Below are 13,785 nucleotides of genomic sequence, written 5' to 3' on the forward strand. Positions count from 1 at the left end.
AAGAATGGTGCGGGCTCTAACACCCAGCCTCGGGTGCTTACGTTCTGGTGGTCTCCTCCCGAAGGCAAGCCCTGCTACGAGACTTCTTCCTGCTGCCGGCGCAGCCCATGATTTCCGTGAAGTGCTCTTCTTTTCACCTGAAGTCACACTGTGTGCTGATGGGGGACGCAGCTCACGCCATTGTGCCCTTTTTTGGGCAAGGAATGAATGCGGTAAGTCCTTTCTCCCCAAGTCGGTGGGTCTCAACTAAAAACGCGTAAAAAACAAGGGTGCCTAGAACTGTGGCCACATAATGTCTGAGCAAAGAGTCAATCCCACAATCCTCTCAGCTGTTCAGGTCACTAACTAGAGTCAAGGCTTGGGGTGCTTGATCCCGGGATTTCCCCTAGGAGAAAACAATGGCGTGTAAAGCGGTTTTCGGCGCAGTTGGAAAATACATTGATAGCTTGAAATTTGGGAACTTGACTGTCAGCGATTCAAGGCTTAATTAAAAAAAAATTTTTTTTAGAGGGACGCCTGGGTGGCTCAGTGGGTTAGGCCACTGCCTTCAGCTCAGGTCATGGTCTCAGGGTCCTGGGATCGAGTCCCGCATCAGGCTCTCTGCTCAGCGGGGAGCCTGCCTCCTCCTCTCTCTCTCTCTGTCTCTCTGCCTACTTGTGATCTCTCTCTGTCAAAGAAATAAATAAAATCTTTAAAAAAATTTTTTTTTAAATTTTTTTAGAGATTATACATAAATATATAAATGTTAGGCTCAAAAAGAAAAAGAGCCCAAACTGTTGTTTTCTCTCTCTTTTTTTTTTTTTTTAAGATTTTATTTATTTATTTGACAGAGAGAGTTCACAGTAGACAGAGAGGCAAGCAGAGAGAGAGAGAGGGAAACAGGCTCCCTGCTGAGCAGAGATCCCGATGCGGGACTCGATCCCAGGATCCTGAGACCATGACCGGAGCCGAAGGCAGCGGCCCAACCCACTGAGCCACCCAGGCGCCCTCTCTCTCTTTTTTTTTTTTAAGTATTATTTATTTGACAGAGATAGACACAGCAAGAGAGGGAACACAAGCAGTGGGAGTGGGAGAGGGAGAAGCAGGCTTCCTGCAGGGCTGGATCACATATACCCAGACGCTTAATGACGGAGCCACCCAGGGGCCCCTCTACTTTTTCTTTCTGAAGGAAAAGAAAACACAATTGACAGAGTTGAATAAGACTATGAAATGGATTTGATGTTGAATACTACTGCTTTCATGGAATTTTTGTTGTTCTGGCTAGAAAAAATATTTCTGAGAAGAAGGAGTGCTCAGATATGCAAAATTAATTTCAAGGAATCCAAGATTAGTTATCTAGACCAACAATTATTTTGTGTGTTTCTGATAACTGATAGCTTTATAATCACAGCCCTCCATTGTTTTGGTGATGGGGATCTATCCCGAGTGTCAATAGGCTGTAAATCTAAACACTTATATTTTCCACAAAGCAGTGGTAAACACTTTGCTTTATGAAAACCCAAGGACACACCAACTTTAGGATAGTGGATAAGGGCCCCAGCCTTGGCAGTATAAGGCCCAGTTCAAATCCTGGCTCCAGGATTTATTAGAATATGTTCTTGCTCAAGTGACTTAAACTTACCTTTACTTCCTTATCTCTAAAATGGGTTTTCAATTGTGCCTCTAGCATATAGGTTCTTGGGGAAACAAATGAATTAATTAAGTAAAGAATTGAAAAGTGTTAATATCAGCCTGTATGGTATTTTGCATTTCTAATGTCCTCTAACTGATAGTCTGTATAGATGCCAACCAAGTATGTTTATTTGTTTCAGAGGTAATCCTATAATTGATGTGAAAAATGTTTTTTTAACTTTACATTTTTAAAATATTGTCTCTAAAGCCATAGTTTGAATTTCTAGAAAGCAGGAAACACCTTTTGATTTTCTTCTGCCCTACTGCATTGTGTGGAGAACATTATTAGGGTTAATTTTGTGGACTTGGTAACATTGAAAATTTGCTTTAATCTTTGGCTTAAAGGAACTGAATTAATACGAGCGTTCTATCCTGCCATTAATTGCTCTAAATGTGAAGCTTAAAGACCAGAACAGTTTAAATGACTCAAATACTCATGGTAGAGCAGTATCATTTCTGTTGTTTCTTAAAGAAGCCATGGAATCCATTAAAGTTGCAAGAATAATTTAAAATTTTGATCAAACTCCAAATCATTATGATCAACAGGCATTAGGCAAAGAAAAGCCATCAAGAATGCCATTGATGGTCTTTATAATCATAATTTAATGCCAAATGTGACTAAGCAGCTGTTGTGTGTGGGTTGAAGGCAAACATCCTATGACTTACACTCACCAGCGGAAAGTCTGTTCAAAATTACTCAGAAGCTTTCATGATATCCAGTTTATTTTTCCCCATTATTTCTTATTTCAGGGCTTTGAAGACTGCTTGGTATTTGATGAGTTAATGGACAAATTCAATAATGACTTTAGTAAGTAAAGTCCGTCAGACGGACCTGGACTAACATGATTAATTGTGGACCCGATTCTGACCCCTGATGAGTGCAAACCCATGATGCGTATTCCCTGTCCTGGATTGTAAATTGTTCTATTAGCAACCTACGCCACTGGTACCCGTGTCAGACAAAGAGCACCCAGAGAGGGAATGTAGTTTCTTTTAAGGTTTGTACCTGGAGGTGTGTGCAGTGATCCCCACAAAGAAAGAAATTCCCAGAACCAACATTTGCCCAAAATGTGCTCCTTGCTCTCCCTTTCCACCTGGGGAAACTGCTCCTGCGTCCCCGACAGCAAGTCCCGGAAACTCCTGTTAGAGCTCCGCTGTTTCCTTGCTTGCTGCGTTATCAGCGTTGCAGCTGCTAGTTCCATCGGCCTGTGGGTGAGACCGATTCCACCTACCTCCCAATATACTGATTTGACAGATAGTGGAGTATAAGATTTTTTTAAAAAGATTTATTTATTTATTTATTTGACAGACAGAGATCACAAGTAGGCAGAGAGGCAGGCAGAGGGTGGGGGACGCAGGCTCCCTGCTGAGCAGAGAGCCCGACCCTGAGCTCCATCCCAGGACCCTGAGATCATGACCTGAGCCGAAGGCTGAGGCTTTAAGCCACTGAGCCACCCAGGCGCCCCTGGAGTTTAAGATTTTTATATGTCATGCTGAAATTAAGTGAAATGAAATGGATAACACTTCAGCTGTAAAAGAAGTGGCTGACAATAGCCCGAGACCGGGGGTAGCTTACTGCTTCTCTGCATCCATGGTCTCAAAGGCCACCTCTGAATTTAGACCCTGTTCAGGTGAGGGATGGATCTAGAGAACTGGCTGTAGTAAGTCTACACCCAGATTCCCGTCCTGACTCACCCGCTTACTAGCTGTAAGACCTTGAGCAAGTCGTTTCAGCTTTTTGAAGTCTTGGATTTTCTTTTTTTCTTTTCCACCTATAAAGTGGGGACAATAATACTAAATTCAGAGAGATGTGAAAATTAAGTAAAATCATTTGTGTAAAGCTTTTCTATTGATTAGTTTCAGAGGTAGAATTTAGTGATTCATCAGTTGCATATAATACCCAGTGCTCATTATGTCACGTCCCCTCCTTAATGTCCAACACCCAGTTACCTCACCCCCCCACCTCCCCTCCAGCAACAATCACTTTGTTTCCTATAGTTTAGAGTCTCTTAGGGTTTGTCTCCCTTTCCGATTTCATCTTATTTTATTTTTCCCTCTCTTTCTCTATGATCCTCTATTTTGTTTCGTAATTTCCTCACGTAAGTGAAATCATATGATGATTGTCTTTCTCTAATTGACTTATTTCTCTTAGCATAATACTTTCTAGTGTCCATTGATAGACAAATGGATAAAGAAGATGTGGCACACACACACACACATATATCTACAGTGGAATACTATGCAGCCATCAAAAATGAAATCTTACCATTTGCAATGACATGGATGGAACTAGAAGACATTATGCTAAGTGAAATAAGTCAATCAGAGAAAGACAATTATCATATGATATCTCTGATATGATGAATTTGAGAGGCAGGGAAGGGGGTTGTGGGGGGAAAGGGAGGGAAAATGAAACAAGATGGGACTGCAGAGGGAGACAAACCATAAGAGACTCTTAACCTCAGGAAACAAACTGAGGATTGCTGGAGGGGAGGAGGAGGGATAGTGTGGTTGGGTGATGGACACTGGGGAGGTATGTGCTATGGAGAGTGCTGTGAATTGTGTAAGACTGAAGATTCACAGACCTGTACCCCGGAAGCAAATAATACATTATATGTTAATTAAAATAAGTAAATTTAATTTAATATTTTTTTTAAAAGTCTGGCATGAAGTGAGTTCATAGTAATTGTGTGTGATGGTGTTTTAGGAAGTCCTTGGACACTGGTATCTGGATCAGAAGAGACTAGAGGGTCCAGAGTAAAGTTCTTTTGGTTTTCTAACTTCCTTTTCCAGTCATCTTGCACAGATGCTCCAGATGTGGAGACATTTTGTTTCCTCCCACCTCAGCCCTGGTGGGATGGATCTGCATGTGATAGGGATGATGGGGGGGGTAGAGGGTTTATATGTCAGAACATCCTGTCAGCGCTGGTCTTGGTTACTACAGAACAAAGAAGAAACAATACTGATTTTGACAATGAGACTCAACTCGCATTAATGAACACTTCATATGTGTTGGGCATCTTGCTCTATTTTTTAGTCCATTTTCTCATTTGGTCTCCATGGAAAACATGGGGCATAGGTTTCTATTCTTGTCCCTATTTTACAACTTGTCCCGCCATTTAATTTGATTGGTGTAGAGGCCAGCACATTTTCATAGACTGTATTGGAAATGATATATTATTCAACTTGGCTCCTAGGTGTGTGTCTTCCTGAATATTCAAGATTGAGAATTCCAGATGACCACGCCATCTCAGACCTGTCCATGTACAATTACATAGAGGTGAGTGAGGGGGTTAGGCTCCCTTCCGTGAGGTCATTCCTAATAGTCTAACAGATAGTTCTTTTCTTTTTAAATAACATTGTTTAAACTTTAATTCCAGTGTAATTAACATACAGTGTTACATTAGTTTCAGTATAGAAAGCAGTGGTTCAATAGTTGTATGCATTGCTCAGTGCTCATCATGGTAAATACACTCTTTAATCCCCACCACCCCTCTCATCCCCTCACTGACCTCCCCTCTGGTGACCACCTGTTTGTTCTCTATAGTCAAGAGTTTGTCACCTTTTTTTTCTTCTTTGGTTCATTGCTTAAATTCCACATATGAGTGAAATCATACGACATTTTTCTTTCTCTGACTGACTTACGTTACTTATCATAATACACTCTAGGTCCATCCATGCTGTTGCAAATGACAAGATTTCATTCTTTTGTTATGGCTGAGTAGTATTCCATTATAAATATACATATAAATCACCTCTTTTTTTATCCTTGACTCTATCAAGGGACACTTGGGCTATTTCCATAGGTTGGTTATTTTAAATAATTCTTCAATAAACACAGGAGTGCCTATGTTTTACAAAATTAGTGTTTTCTTATTCTTGTGTAAATACCCAGTAGTGGAATTACTGATTCATACAGTAACTCGATTTTTAATTTTTTGACAAACCTCCATACAGTCTTCCACAGTGGCTGCACCAGTTTGCAATCACCAACAGTGCCTGATGGTTCTCTTCTGTCCATGTCCTCATCAGCACTTGTTTCTGGTGTTTTTAATTTTTGCCAATCTGACCGGTGGGAGGTGGTATCTCATTATGGTTTTGATTTGTACTTCTCTGATGATGAGTGATGTTGAGCATCTTTTTGTATGTCTGTTGGCCATCTGGATGTCTTCTTTGGAGAAATGTCTGTTCATGTCTTCTGCGCATTTTAATTGGATTATTTGGGGGTTTTGGTGTTGAGATGTATATGTTGTTTATATTTTGGATACTAACCGTTTATCAAATATGTCAATTGCAAATATCTTCTATTTTGTAGGTTTTGTTGTGTTTTAGTTCTCTTGTTTCCTTTGCTCTGCAGGAGTTTTTATTTTGATGTAGCCCTAATAGTTTATTTTTCCTTTTTTCCCCTTGCCTCAGGAGACACATCTAGAAAAATGTTGCTAAGGCTGGTATTAGAGAAATTACTCCCTGTGCCCTCTTCTGGGATTTTTATGGTTTCAGGTCTCACATTTAGGTCTTTAATCTGTTTTGAGTTAATTTTTGTAGATGGTGTAGCGAAGTAGTCCAGTTTCATTCTTTTGCATGTGGCTGTCCAGCGTTCCCCATACCATTTGTTGAAGAGACTGTCTTTTTCCCATTGCATATTTTTGACTCCTTTGTCAAAGGTTAATTGGCTTATTTCTGAGCTCTCTCTTCTCTTCTGTAGATCTTATATGTCTATTTTCTTGTCAGTATCATACTGTTTTGGTTACTATAGCTTCAAAGTTTATCTTGAGATCTGAGATGGTGATACCTCCAGTTTTAATCTTCTTTATCAAGATTGTTTTGTCTATTTGGGGTCTTTTCTGGTATCATACAAATTTTAAGATTATTTGTTCCAGTTCTGCAGAAAAGCCTGTTGGTATTTTGATAGGAATTGCACTAAATGTGTAGATTGCTTGTGGTAGTATATACATTTTAACAATGTTTTTTATTCCAATTCATGAGCATGGAATGTCTTTCCATTTGTTTGTTACCTTCAATTTCTTTCATTAATACTTTACAGTTTTCAGAGTATAGGTCTTTCATCTCCTTGGTTAGGTTTATTCCTGGCTATTTTATTATTTTTGGTGCAATTGTAAATGGGATTGTTTTACTCACTTGCTCTTTTGCTACTTCATTATTGGTGTATAGAAATGCAATGGATGTCTGTATATTAATTTTGTGTCCTGCAACGTTACTGAAGTCATTTATCAGTTCCAGTAGTTTTTTGGTGGAGTCTTTAGGGTTTTCTGTATTTAGTATAATGCCATTTGCAAATAGTGAAAGTTTTACTTCTTCTTTTCCAATATGGATGCCTTTTATTTCTTTTTCTTCTCTGATTGCTGTAGCTGGATTTCCAGGGCTATATCCAATAAAAGTGGTGAGAGTGGACATCTTTGACTTGTTCTTTATCTTACGGAGAAAGCTCTCAGATTTTCACCAGACTATGATGTTGGCTATGGGTTTTTCATATGGGGTCCTTATTATGTTGAGGTATAGACCCTCTAAACCTACTTTGTTGAGGGTTTTTATGATGAATGAATGTTGTTCTTTGTCAAATGCCTTTATTTATTATTTGACAGAGAGAGAGAGATCACAAGTAGGCAGAGAGGCAGGCAGAAAGAGAGGGGAAAGCAGACTCCCTGCTGAGCAAAGAGCCCGATGCGGGGCTCAATCCCAGGACCCTGAGATCATGATCCGAACCAAAGGCAGAGGCTTAACCCACTGAGCCACCCAGGCGCTCCTCAAATGCCTTTTCTGCATCTATTGAAATTAGCATATGATTTTTGTCTTTTCTCTTAGTGATGTGATGTGTCACTTTGATTGATTTGTGAATATTGAACCACCCTTGCATTCCAGGGATAAATCCCACATGCTCTGAGATCAGTAAATAAATCTTTTCGCATATCCTAGGCATTTTTTCAAACTGTTGCTTCTATACTATATTGTGTATGAGTGATTCTCTTTGTTGTGCTGTCTCTTTAAGGGTGGGGACTCAGTTTCCCCTCACCCTCCAGCTCTCCCCCAGCAGAGCCATCTGATTTTTGAAGATCCAGGTGTTAAGCTCCGCTGATGGCAAGAACTATCCAAGTTAGGCCCCTCTGGTTTTCAAAGCCAAATGTTATGTGGATTTGTCTTCCCAGTGCGGGTGTCCTACACCTAGGGTGCCTGGTGTGGGGCCTCCTGCCCTCCCCTCTCCATGCCAGCAGTGTCCTGACCTCCTCTGGATAGTCCTGTGGGTCAGTGTGGCTCCTGACTGTGTCTCTGTCCTTCCTACCCTCTTTAATTGTGGCCTCTTCCCAATACTTAGCTGTGGAGAGTCTGTTCTGGCAGCTTCGGGTCATTTTTCTGGGATTTTTACACTGTGTGGTGGTTGTTATATAGGTGTATCCATGGGAGGAGGTGAACCTAGGGTCGTCCTCCACTGCAACCTTCCCCCAGAAGTCACAAATGTTTTCTTTGCTCCAGCCCCATCACATACATGCTGAATAAGAATAGGTACAAACACACACACACACACACACACACACACGCAGAGCATTCCTTGCATATGGGTGGATTGTGACTGTAGACATGACAATGACCCACACACATCATGTCCCTCTACATTTTAGGGACATTTAGGAGGTAACAAAGATGATTCAATGTCTGATTTCAATCACCAATAATTCACAAACACAAACCTTAGACATTTGGTAGAGCTAGTAATATTTTATTTTAAGGAAAATATAATTTTGATATATTAACATATTTTGAAGATTTGAGAAACATCAAATGATCTTAACTCTGTTAATATTATACTCTGCAAATTTGGAGCAGGTTTATAATATCCTTTGGTGCCTTATGCACTGGAAAAAAATATGTATATACCAAAGAAATTCATGGTTAAAGGATTAATACTCAAAAGAAAAACACAATTACACTTGAGCCAGTCACATAAAAAACTCACAATAAATAGTTATGGTCACAGTTTTTAAATGAGATCAAATGAGAAAATTTACAAGTTTAAGGAAAAGAGTGCAGTTGTTTTCCATCTTTCCCGAAGACAGAAAATAGAAGTAATGTGGATTTCCATTTGAGCAGAATTGTTTCATATGTACTGAAAATCTTCACTGATGTAACTTGCCGGTGTCTTTAAAAACAAGACAGCTAAAAACACGATATTTTTTCTCAATATGGAGTAAGTCAGGACAGACATAGCTTCAACGATCCCTCCCTGCCATGAAGAAGATTTCAAACCAGCTAGTAAACAATGGCAATTAGTTACATCTTTGGTCCCACAGACGGTCCCCAGATCTGGCTGAACAAACCTTTCACTGAAATAGAGTTCCCATAATGCCCCCTGAGCAAAGTGGTGTTCTATCACAGGTTTTGTGCAGTTGCTCAACCTTTCAAGGTAACGTCTTATACTTTCACTAAAAAGGCTTGGTTAATGACTGTGAAGGGAATACAAAGTTGACTACTCTGTGTCCTGCTTTGCCGTGAGTGGGACTGTGTTGTCATAAAGAAATAAACGCCATTCGCTGGAGGTATTCTCTAAGAGTCTTCCGTTATTGCAGATGCGAGCTCACGTCAACTCCAGGTGGTTCATCTTCTACAGGAAGGTGGAGAGACTTCTTCAGGTTCTTATGCCATCTACCTTCATTCCTCTCTATACCATGGTAAGGTCTGGCTTTAAGACATCTCATTTCATTCTTCTGTTTAGCCATTAAAGGATCACAAGAATACTTTTTAAACTTCCTTATAGGTCACCTTTTCCAGAATAAGATACCATGAGGCAAAGCTGCGTTGGCATTGGCAGAAAAAGGTGAGAACAAGTTGAAGTTCATAGTGTGATGCTTATGATTCTTCAGGCAAATTCAGAAATGATGTGACAGACATGGTTGCTTCCAAATAAAAACTGTCCTGGGTACACAGGAGGTAAAGCGCCTGATGAACAAAATTACAAAAAGGGAGAAAGAGAGAGCGAGCAAGAGGGAGAGAGAGAGGGAGTGCCCCGCAAGGGAGGAAATGCAAAAGAGAACTGAGGCTAGTATTTCTTTTTTTTTTTTTTTTTTTTTAAGATTTTGTTTATTTAGAGAGAGAGTGTGTCTGAGCACAAGTGGGTTAAGGAGTGGAGGGAAAGGGACCAGCAGACTCCGTGCTGAGTTTGGAGCCTGACGCAGGACTTGATCCCACAACCCCGAGACCATGACCTGAGCCAAAATCGAGAGTCAGACACTAAACCAACTGAACTACCAAGGATACCTCTGATGCAGTATTTCTAAACTTTTAAATTTATTTTAGCAATGTAATTTTTTTTTACTGGTATTTAGCCATTGACTTTTGCTTCATGCAATATTCTTATGGGTTTAACCTGTGAAATTGGACAGAGTTGAAACTCTTGTAACACATAATCTAATTCTAATTTAATGCCCGAACACGTTCATTTTGGGCAGCTCACCCAGAGATGCCAGTACACAGACATTCAGATTCCTAGATTTCCTCTGGAATCTAACAACTTTATTCATTCAGCAAATCACTGCACTTAATGTCTAGAGATGGAGCTGGGCAGGAGATGAATAAGCAGCAGCCCCTCTCCTCCTGCAGCTCAGAGGCGGGAGGGGCAGGCTGACCGCAGCTGGTGGAGCACGGGAGTGCTGCGGGGGGGGGGGGGGTGCTGGGGGGCCCTGGAGGCAGCCCTGGTGTGTGAGAACCGCCTGAGGGGCAGCTGGAAGGGCAAGCAGGACATCAAGCATTTTGAATATTATGTCAAGGGAAGCAAGGAGGCCAAGGGAGGCTAACAGACTCATAAGATCGCATTTATAGCTCTTTTTCTAAAGTATGTGTGTGCGTGTGTTTATGGCTATACAAAGGCAGACTGCTAAGAATTCATTACACAGAGCACATGGATCCAGCTATCTCTGGGAAGGGAGAGAGACAGACAGAGAAGGGAAGCTCCAAATTCCTGACCTTACCAGCCATCCTAGGCCTTGACCTCGTGGTCATGCCATTAAATTGCCATTTTAGGTTAAAGAACAAAGAAGACGTTGTATACTCCTTGGTTGTTCAAGAATGAAGTCTTTTGAGATCTTTATCTCTGGACAAATAAAACGAGACTTCTTGCTGTTTTTACAGGTGATAAACAAAGGACTCTTTTTCTTTGGAACATTGATAGCCATGGGTAGTACCTACCTATTTCTGTGCTCCATGTCCCTGAGACCCCTGCACTACTTCAGAAGACCATGGGAGTGGCTCACTTCCTTCCAGAAAACAGGACATGTTTCCTTGCAAACTCCATGGAGTCACTAGAAAAAAATTCCCAATGTCATTAGCCGGTGACGTAAATATGCTGACGCGGCAACTGGACTTCCTCATAACTGAAACTAAGGATCAAAGCCATGTTTCCATCATCATATTTAATTCACTGGGGACAGATATATGCCTGCTTACAATTAAAATCAGTATAAAATTTCTCTGTGTGTTCGTTGTGGTTATTGGGAGTGGGACCACCCCTAAACTATCAGTTTAAGTTGCAAAATACAGCTTTCCCATAATGCTACACATAGGTGTGGTCATTCTAAATATGAAAGTGCAGTGACTAAGATCTCTTTCACTTCTCAAAAAGTAAAGCACCAGGGACCTCAAGGAAGATGCTGATCACCTCTTCCCTTTCAAGGACATCATTAAAGTCACGATAGGACGGACTCGTAACACCCAAGACTAAAAACCACGATTTGCCTAACATGTAAATTACACTTTGGGTCACCGGAATGGAACTAGTCCAACGTAGAGCTCAGCTTCACTTACCAAAACTGGAAGTAAAAATGAGGAATTTGGGGCACTCTAGAACGTTACAAAAATGAACTAATTTTACTTCACCATCTTCGAAAGCCATCATTACCTTCTGAAGATTAAAAAAAAGAGGGGGTTATTGATGCCATACTAAGTGAAGAACAAGAAGTTTTACTTATAAATTAAACAGATATATAGGTGACAGAGTGGAAAGGAAACAAGGGAGACAGTTTTCATAGAAATGATTCCACTTGAGATTCTCCAGAAGCAGTTTACTAACCAGCGATAAACTTGATTTTGAAAAGTTCTTTTAGGGAAAATATTCTCTTTGGTTCTTCTTCAGTAGACCAGCTGAAACACTCAGAAGTCTTTCAGACATGATTAATTGTGAAGATGCTACATCAGCAGGACAGTCAACTAAGAAATAAAAATTAGGCAACAAAATAAAATGGTTCAATTTCTTTTTTAGATAGTTGAAGAAATCCTTGAGTTCTAACGAGCTGTGTTTAGTCCAAATAAGGACTCATGGGAAAATGGCAACTTCACGAACACTGACCGTCGATTACCCAGGAGACTGGTTAAAGAGCAAAAAAGACTAAATAATACATTTTATGAATACAGTTTTACACTTACTTTCATCCCTTTCAAATGTAGATTTGTTTGTTTGTTTCTTTTTTTTTTTTTCTTTTTTTTTTTTTTTTTGCTTGGAACTTCTTTTCTAAACCCAAAACACTTGGCAAAATTGTGGCAAATTGTTGAGAGGATAAGGTTGCCAAGTCATGTTTGAAATGAAACAGATCTGCCATCGACACATCGTTCCCATGGACATCCTCTGCTCATGTGAGTCCCCAGCCTCCACGATTATTTTGAAATTCACGACCTTTCCTTGACTGGGTTGCTTTTCAGTATTCCTCCTGGAGCGCGCTTCGCAGGACAGTCATCTTGAAGCTCGTCTTTATCATACGGCACATACAGTAAGTCTTTCGTTTCAGAGGAAGCCAGGGTGCTGATTTTCTTTTTCACCCTGGAATAGGCTCTCTGATAAATCTGATCGTTCATACATAAGACAAGACAGTGATGAGGATCCAACACCACCGAAAAGCTGCAGTTTCCGACATATATGATACAAAGTTGTTTTTTTACCATTATTTCTGAGCTGTGAATACAGCTAAGTATTTTTGAGAAAAAATGTATTGTGTGCCTTGGAAAATAATGTCATTTAAAAAAATATATTTGAAATGAAAATTTCCAACATGTTAGAAGTTAATGGTGCCAGGTGCCCATCTTGTGCCATGAAGGGGTTTTTCGTTACGGAAAGCACCCATTGAAGTAAAGCAACTGTCTTGCTCAGTTGCTTCCAGAGGCTAAAAAGCATACGGGCAATTCAGATTTCCTGCTGACTCACCGAAGTTCTGTTGATGTTGTGGGAGTCTAAGGCAGGATGCCCCAAAATATGCCACAATTTTGAATTTAACTTACTTAATAAACACCAGATGCAAAAAGCACAGTCTGACCTTCCTTTGTCCTCCTGAAAGCAGGAAATCTCTTGTGTGAAAGGAACCTCCCTAAACCAGTGGGTAGACAGACATCTATATCATCAGAGACAGAGAACTGAGGGCTGAAAAAACCTGTATGAACAAACCCTGTTACTTTTACTAAATTACTACCAAGCCCAGATCCTGTTTAGAATTCTTTACAGACTGAAGCTCCCAAACGTGAGTTTTCCTGTCCTGTCAATTCCTTACAGATTTATGTCTCTTTGTCTAAAATGTGAAAAAGCTACATGCCCTGCTCATTTCTTTGGGTCTCAATTTTATTATTGGGCCTCCATGCACACAGAATTAAACTTTTGGGTTTTTCTCCTGTTCATCTGTTTCATGTCAATTTATTTCCTTCACCAGGTAGAAGAAAATTTGAGGGCAGAAGAAAGTTTTTCCTCCCCCAAAATATTACGTAGAGTGGGGATTCCGAAATAGTCCTCATAATGGAAGTCAAGATGTGGTTTCCAGTATAAGGCCTCATCTTTCATTATCATTATTCCTTCCTATAAAGGACGAACTTGGATTACATCAACCTTTGACACACTGGTCTTGTCACTCTCATCAACTTCCAGTGATTCGTCACTGGTGATGATAAAAATGATGGAAGAAGAATTAAAAGTCACTTTTTTCTTTGGCCTGTCCCCGTCTTTCTGTGACATCACAATGGGTCTGATCTGCATTTCACTCCCATTGGCTGGTAGGTCCTTAGCAGGCCTCTGGCATCTCAGAAGTCGGAAACAGAGCAGTTGAAAAAGGGATCTTCGGAACTGGGCAGAGA

At 40.4% G+C, this 13,785-nt stretch overlaps 2 protein-coding genes across 2 annotated transcripts in view; one reads left to right on the plus strand and one right to left on the minus strand.

The window, feature by feature from the left end:
* KMO (kynurenine 3-monooxygenase) overlaps positions 1-11,147 on the plus strand; it is a 68,070-nt gene extending 56,923 nt beyond the window's left edge. The window contains 7 exon segments of the mRNA XM_059146703.1: positions 65-212; positions 2,422-2,479; positions 4,869-4,951; positions 9,252-9,353; positions 9,440-9,499; positions 10,810-10,941; positions 10,944-11,147. Coding sequence (XP_059002686.1) covers positions 65-212; positions 2,422-2,479; positions 4,869-4,951; positions 9,252-9,353; positions 9,440-9,499; positions 10,810-10,941; positions 10,944-11,006 — 646 coding nt within the window. The 3' untranslated portion in view covers positions 11,007-11,147.
* A 974-nt stretch (positions 11,148-12,121) lies between these two features.
* OPN3 (opsin 3) overlaps positions 12,122-13,785 on the minus strand; it is a 42,048-nt gene continuing 40,384 nt past the window's right edge. The window contains exon 4 of the mRNA XM_059146704.1: positions 12,122-13,774. Coding sequence (XP_059002687.1) covers positions 13,511-13,774 — 264 coding nt within the window. The 3' untranslated portion in view covers positions 12,122-13,510. The remainder of the gene's footprint in view (positions 13,775-13,785) is intronic.

This window comes from Mustela lutreola, chromosome 14, assembly GCF_030435805.1.
Source record: "Mustela lutreola isolate mMusLut2 chromosome 14, mMusLut2.pri, whole genome shotgun sequence".
NCBI lineage: Eukaryota > Metazoa > Chordata > Mammalia > Carnivora > Mustelidae > Mustela > Mustela lutreola.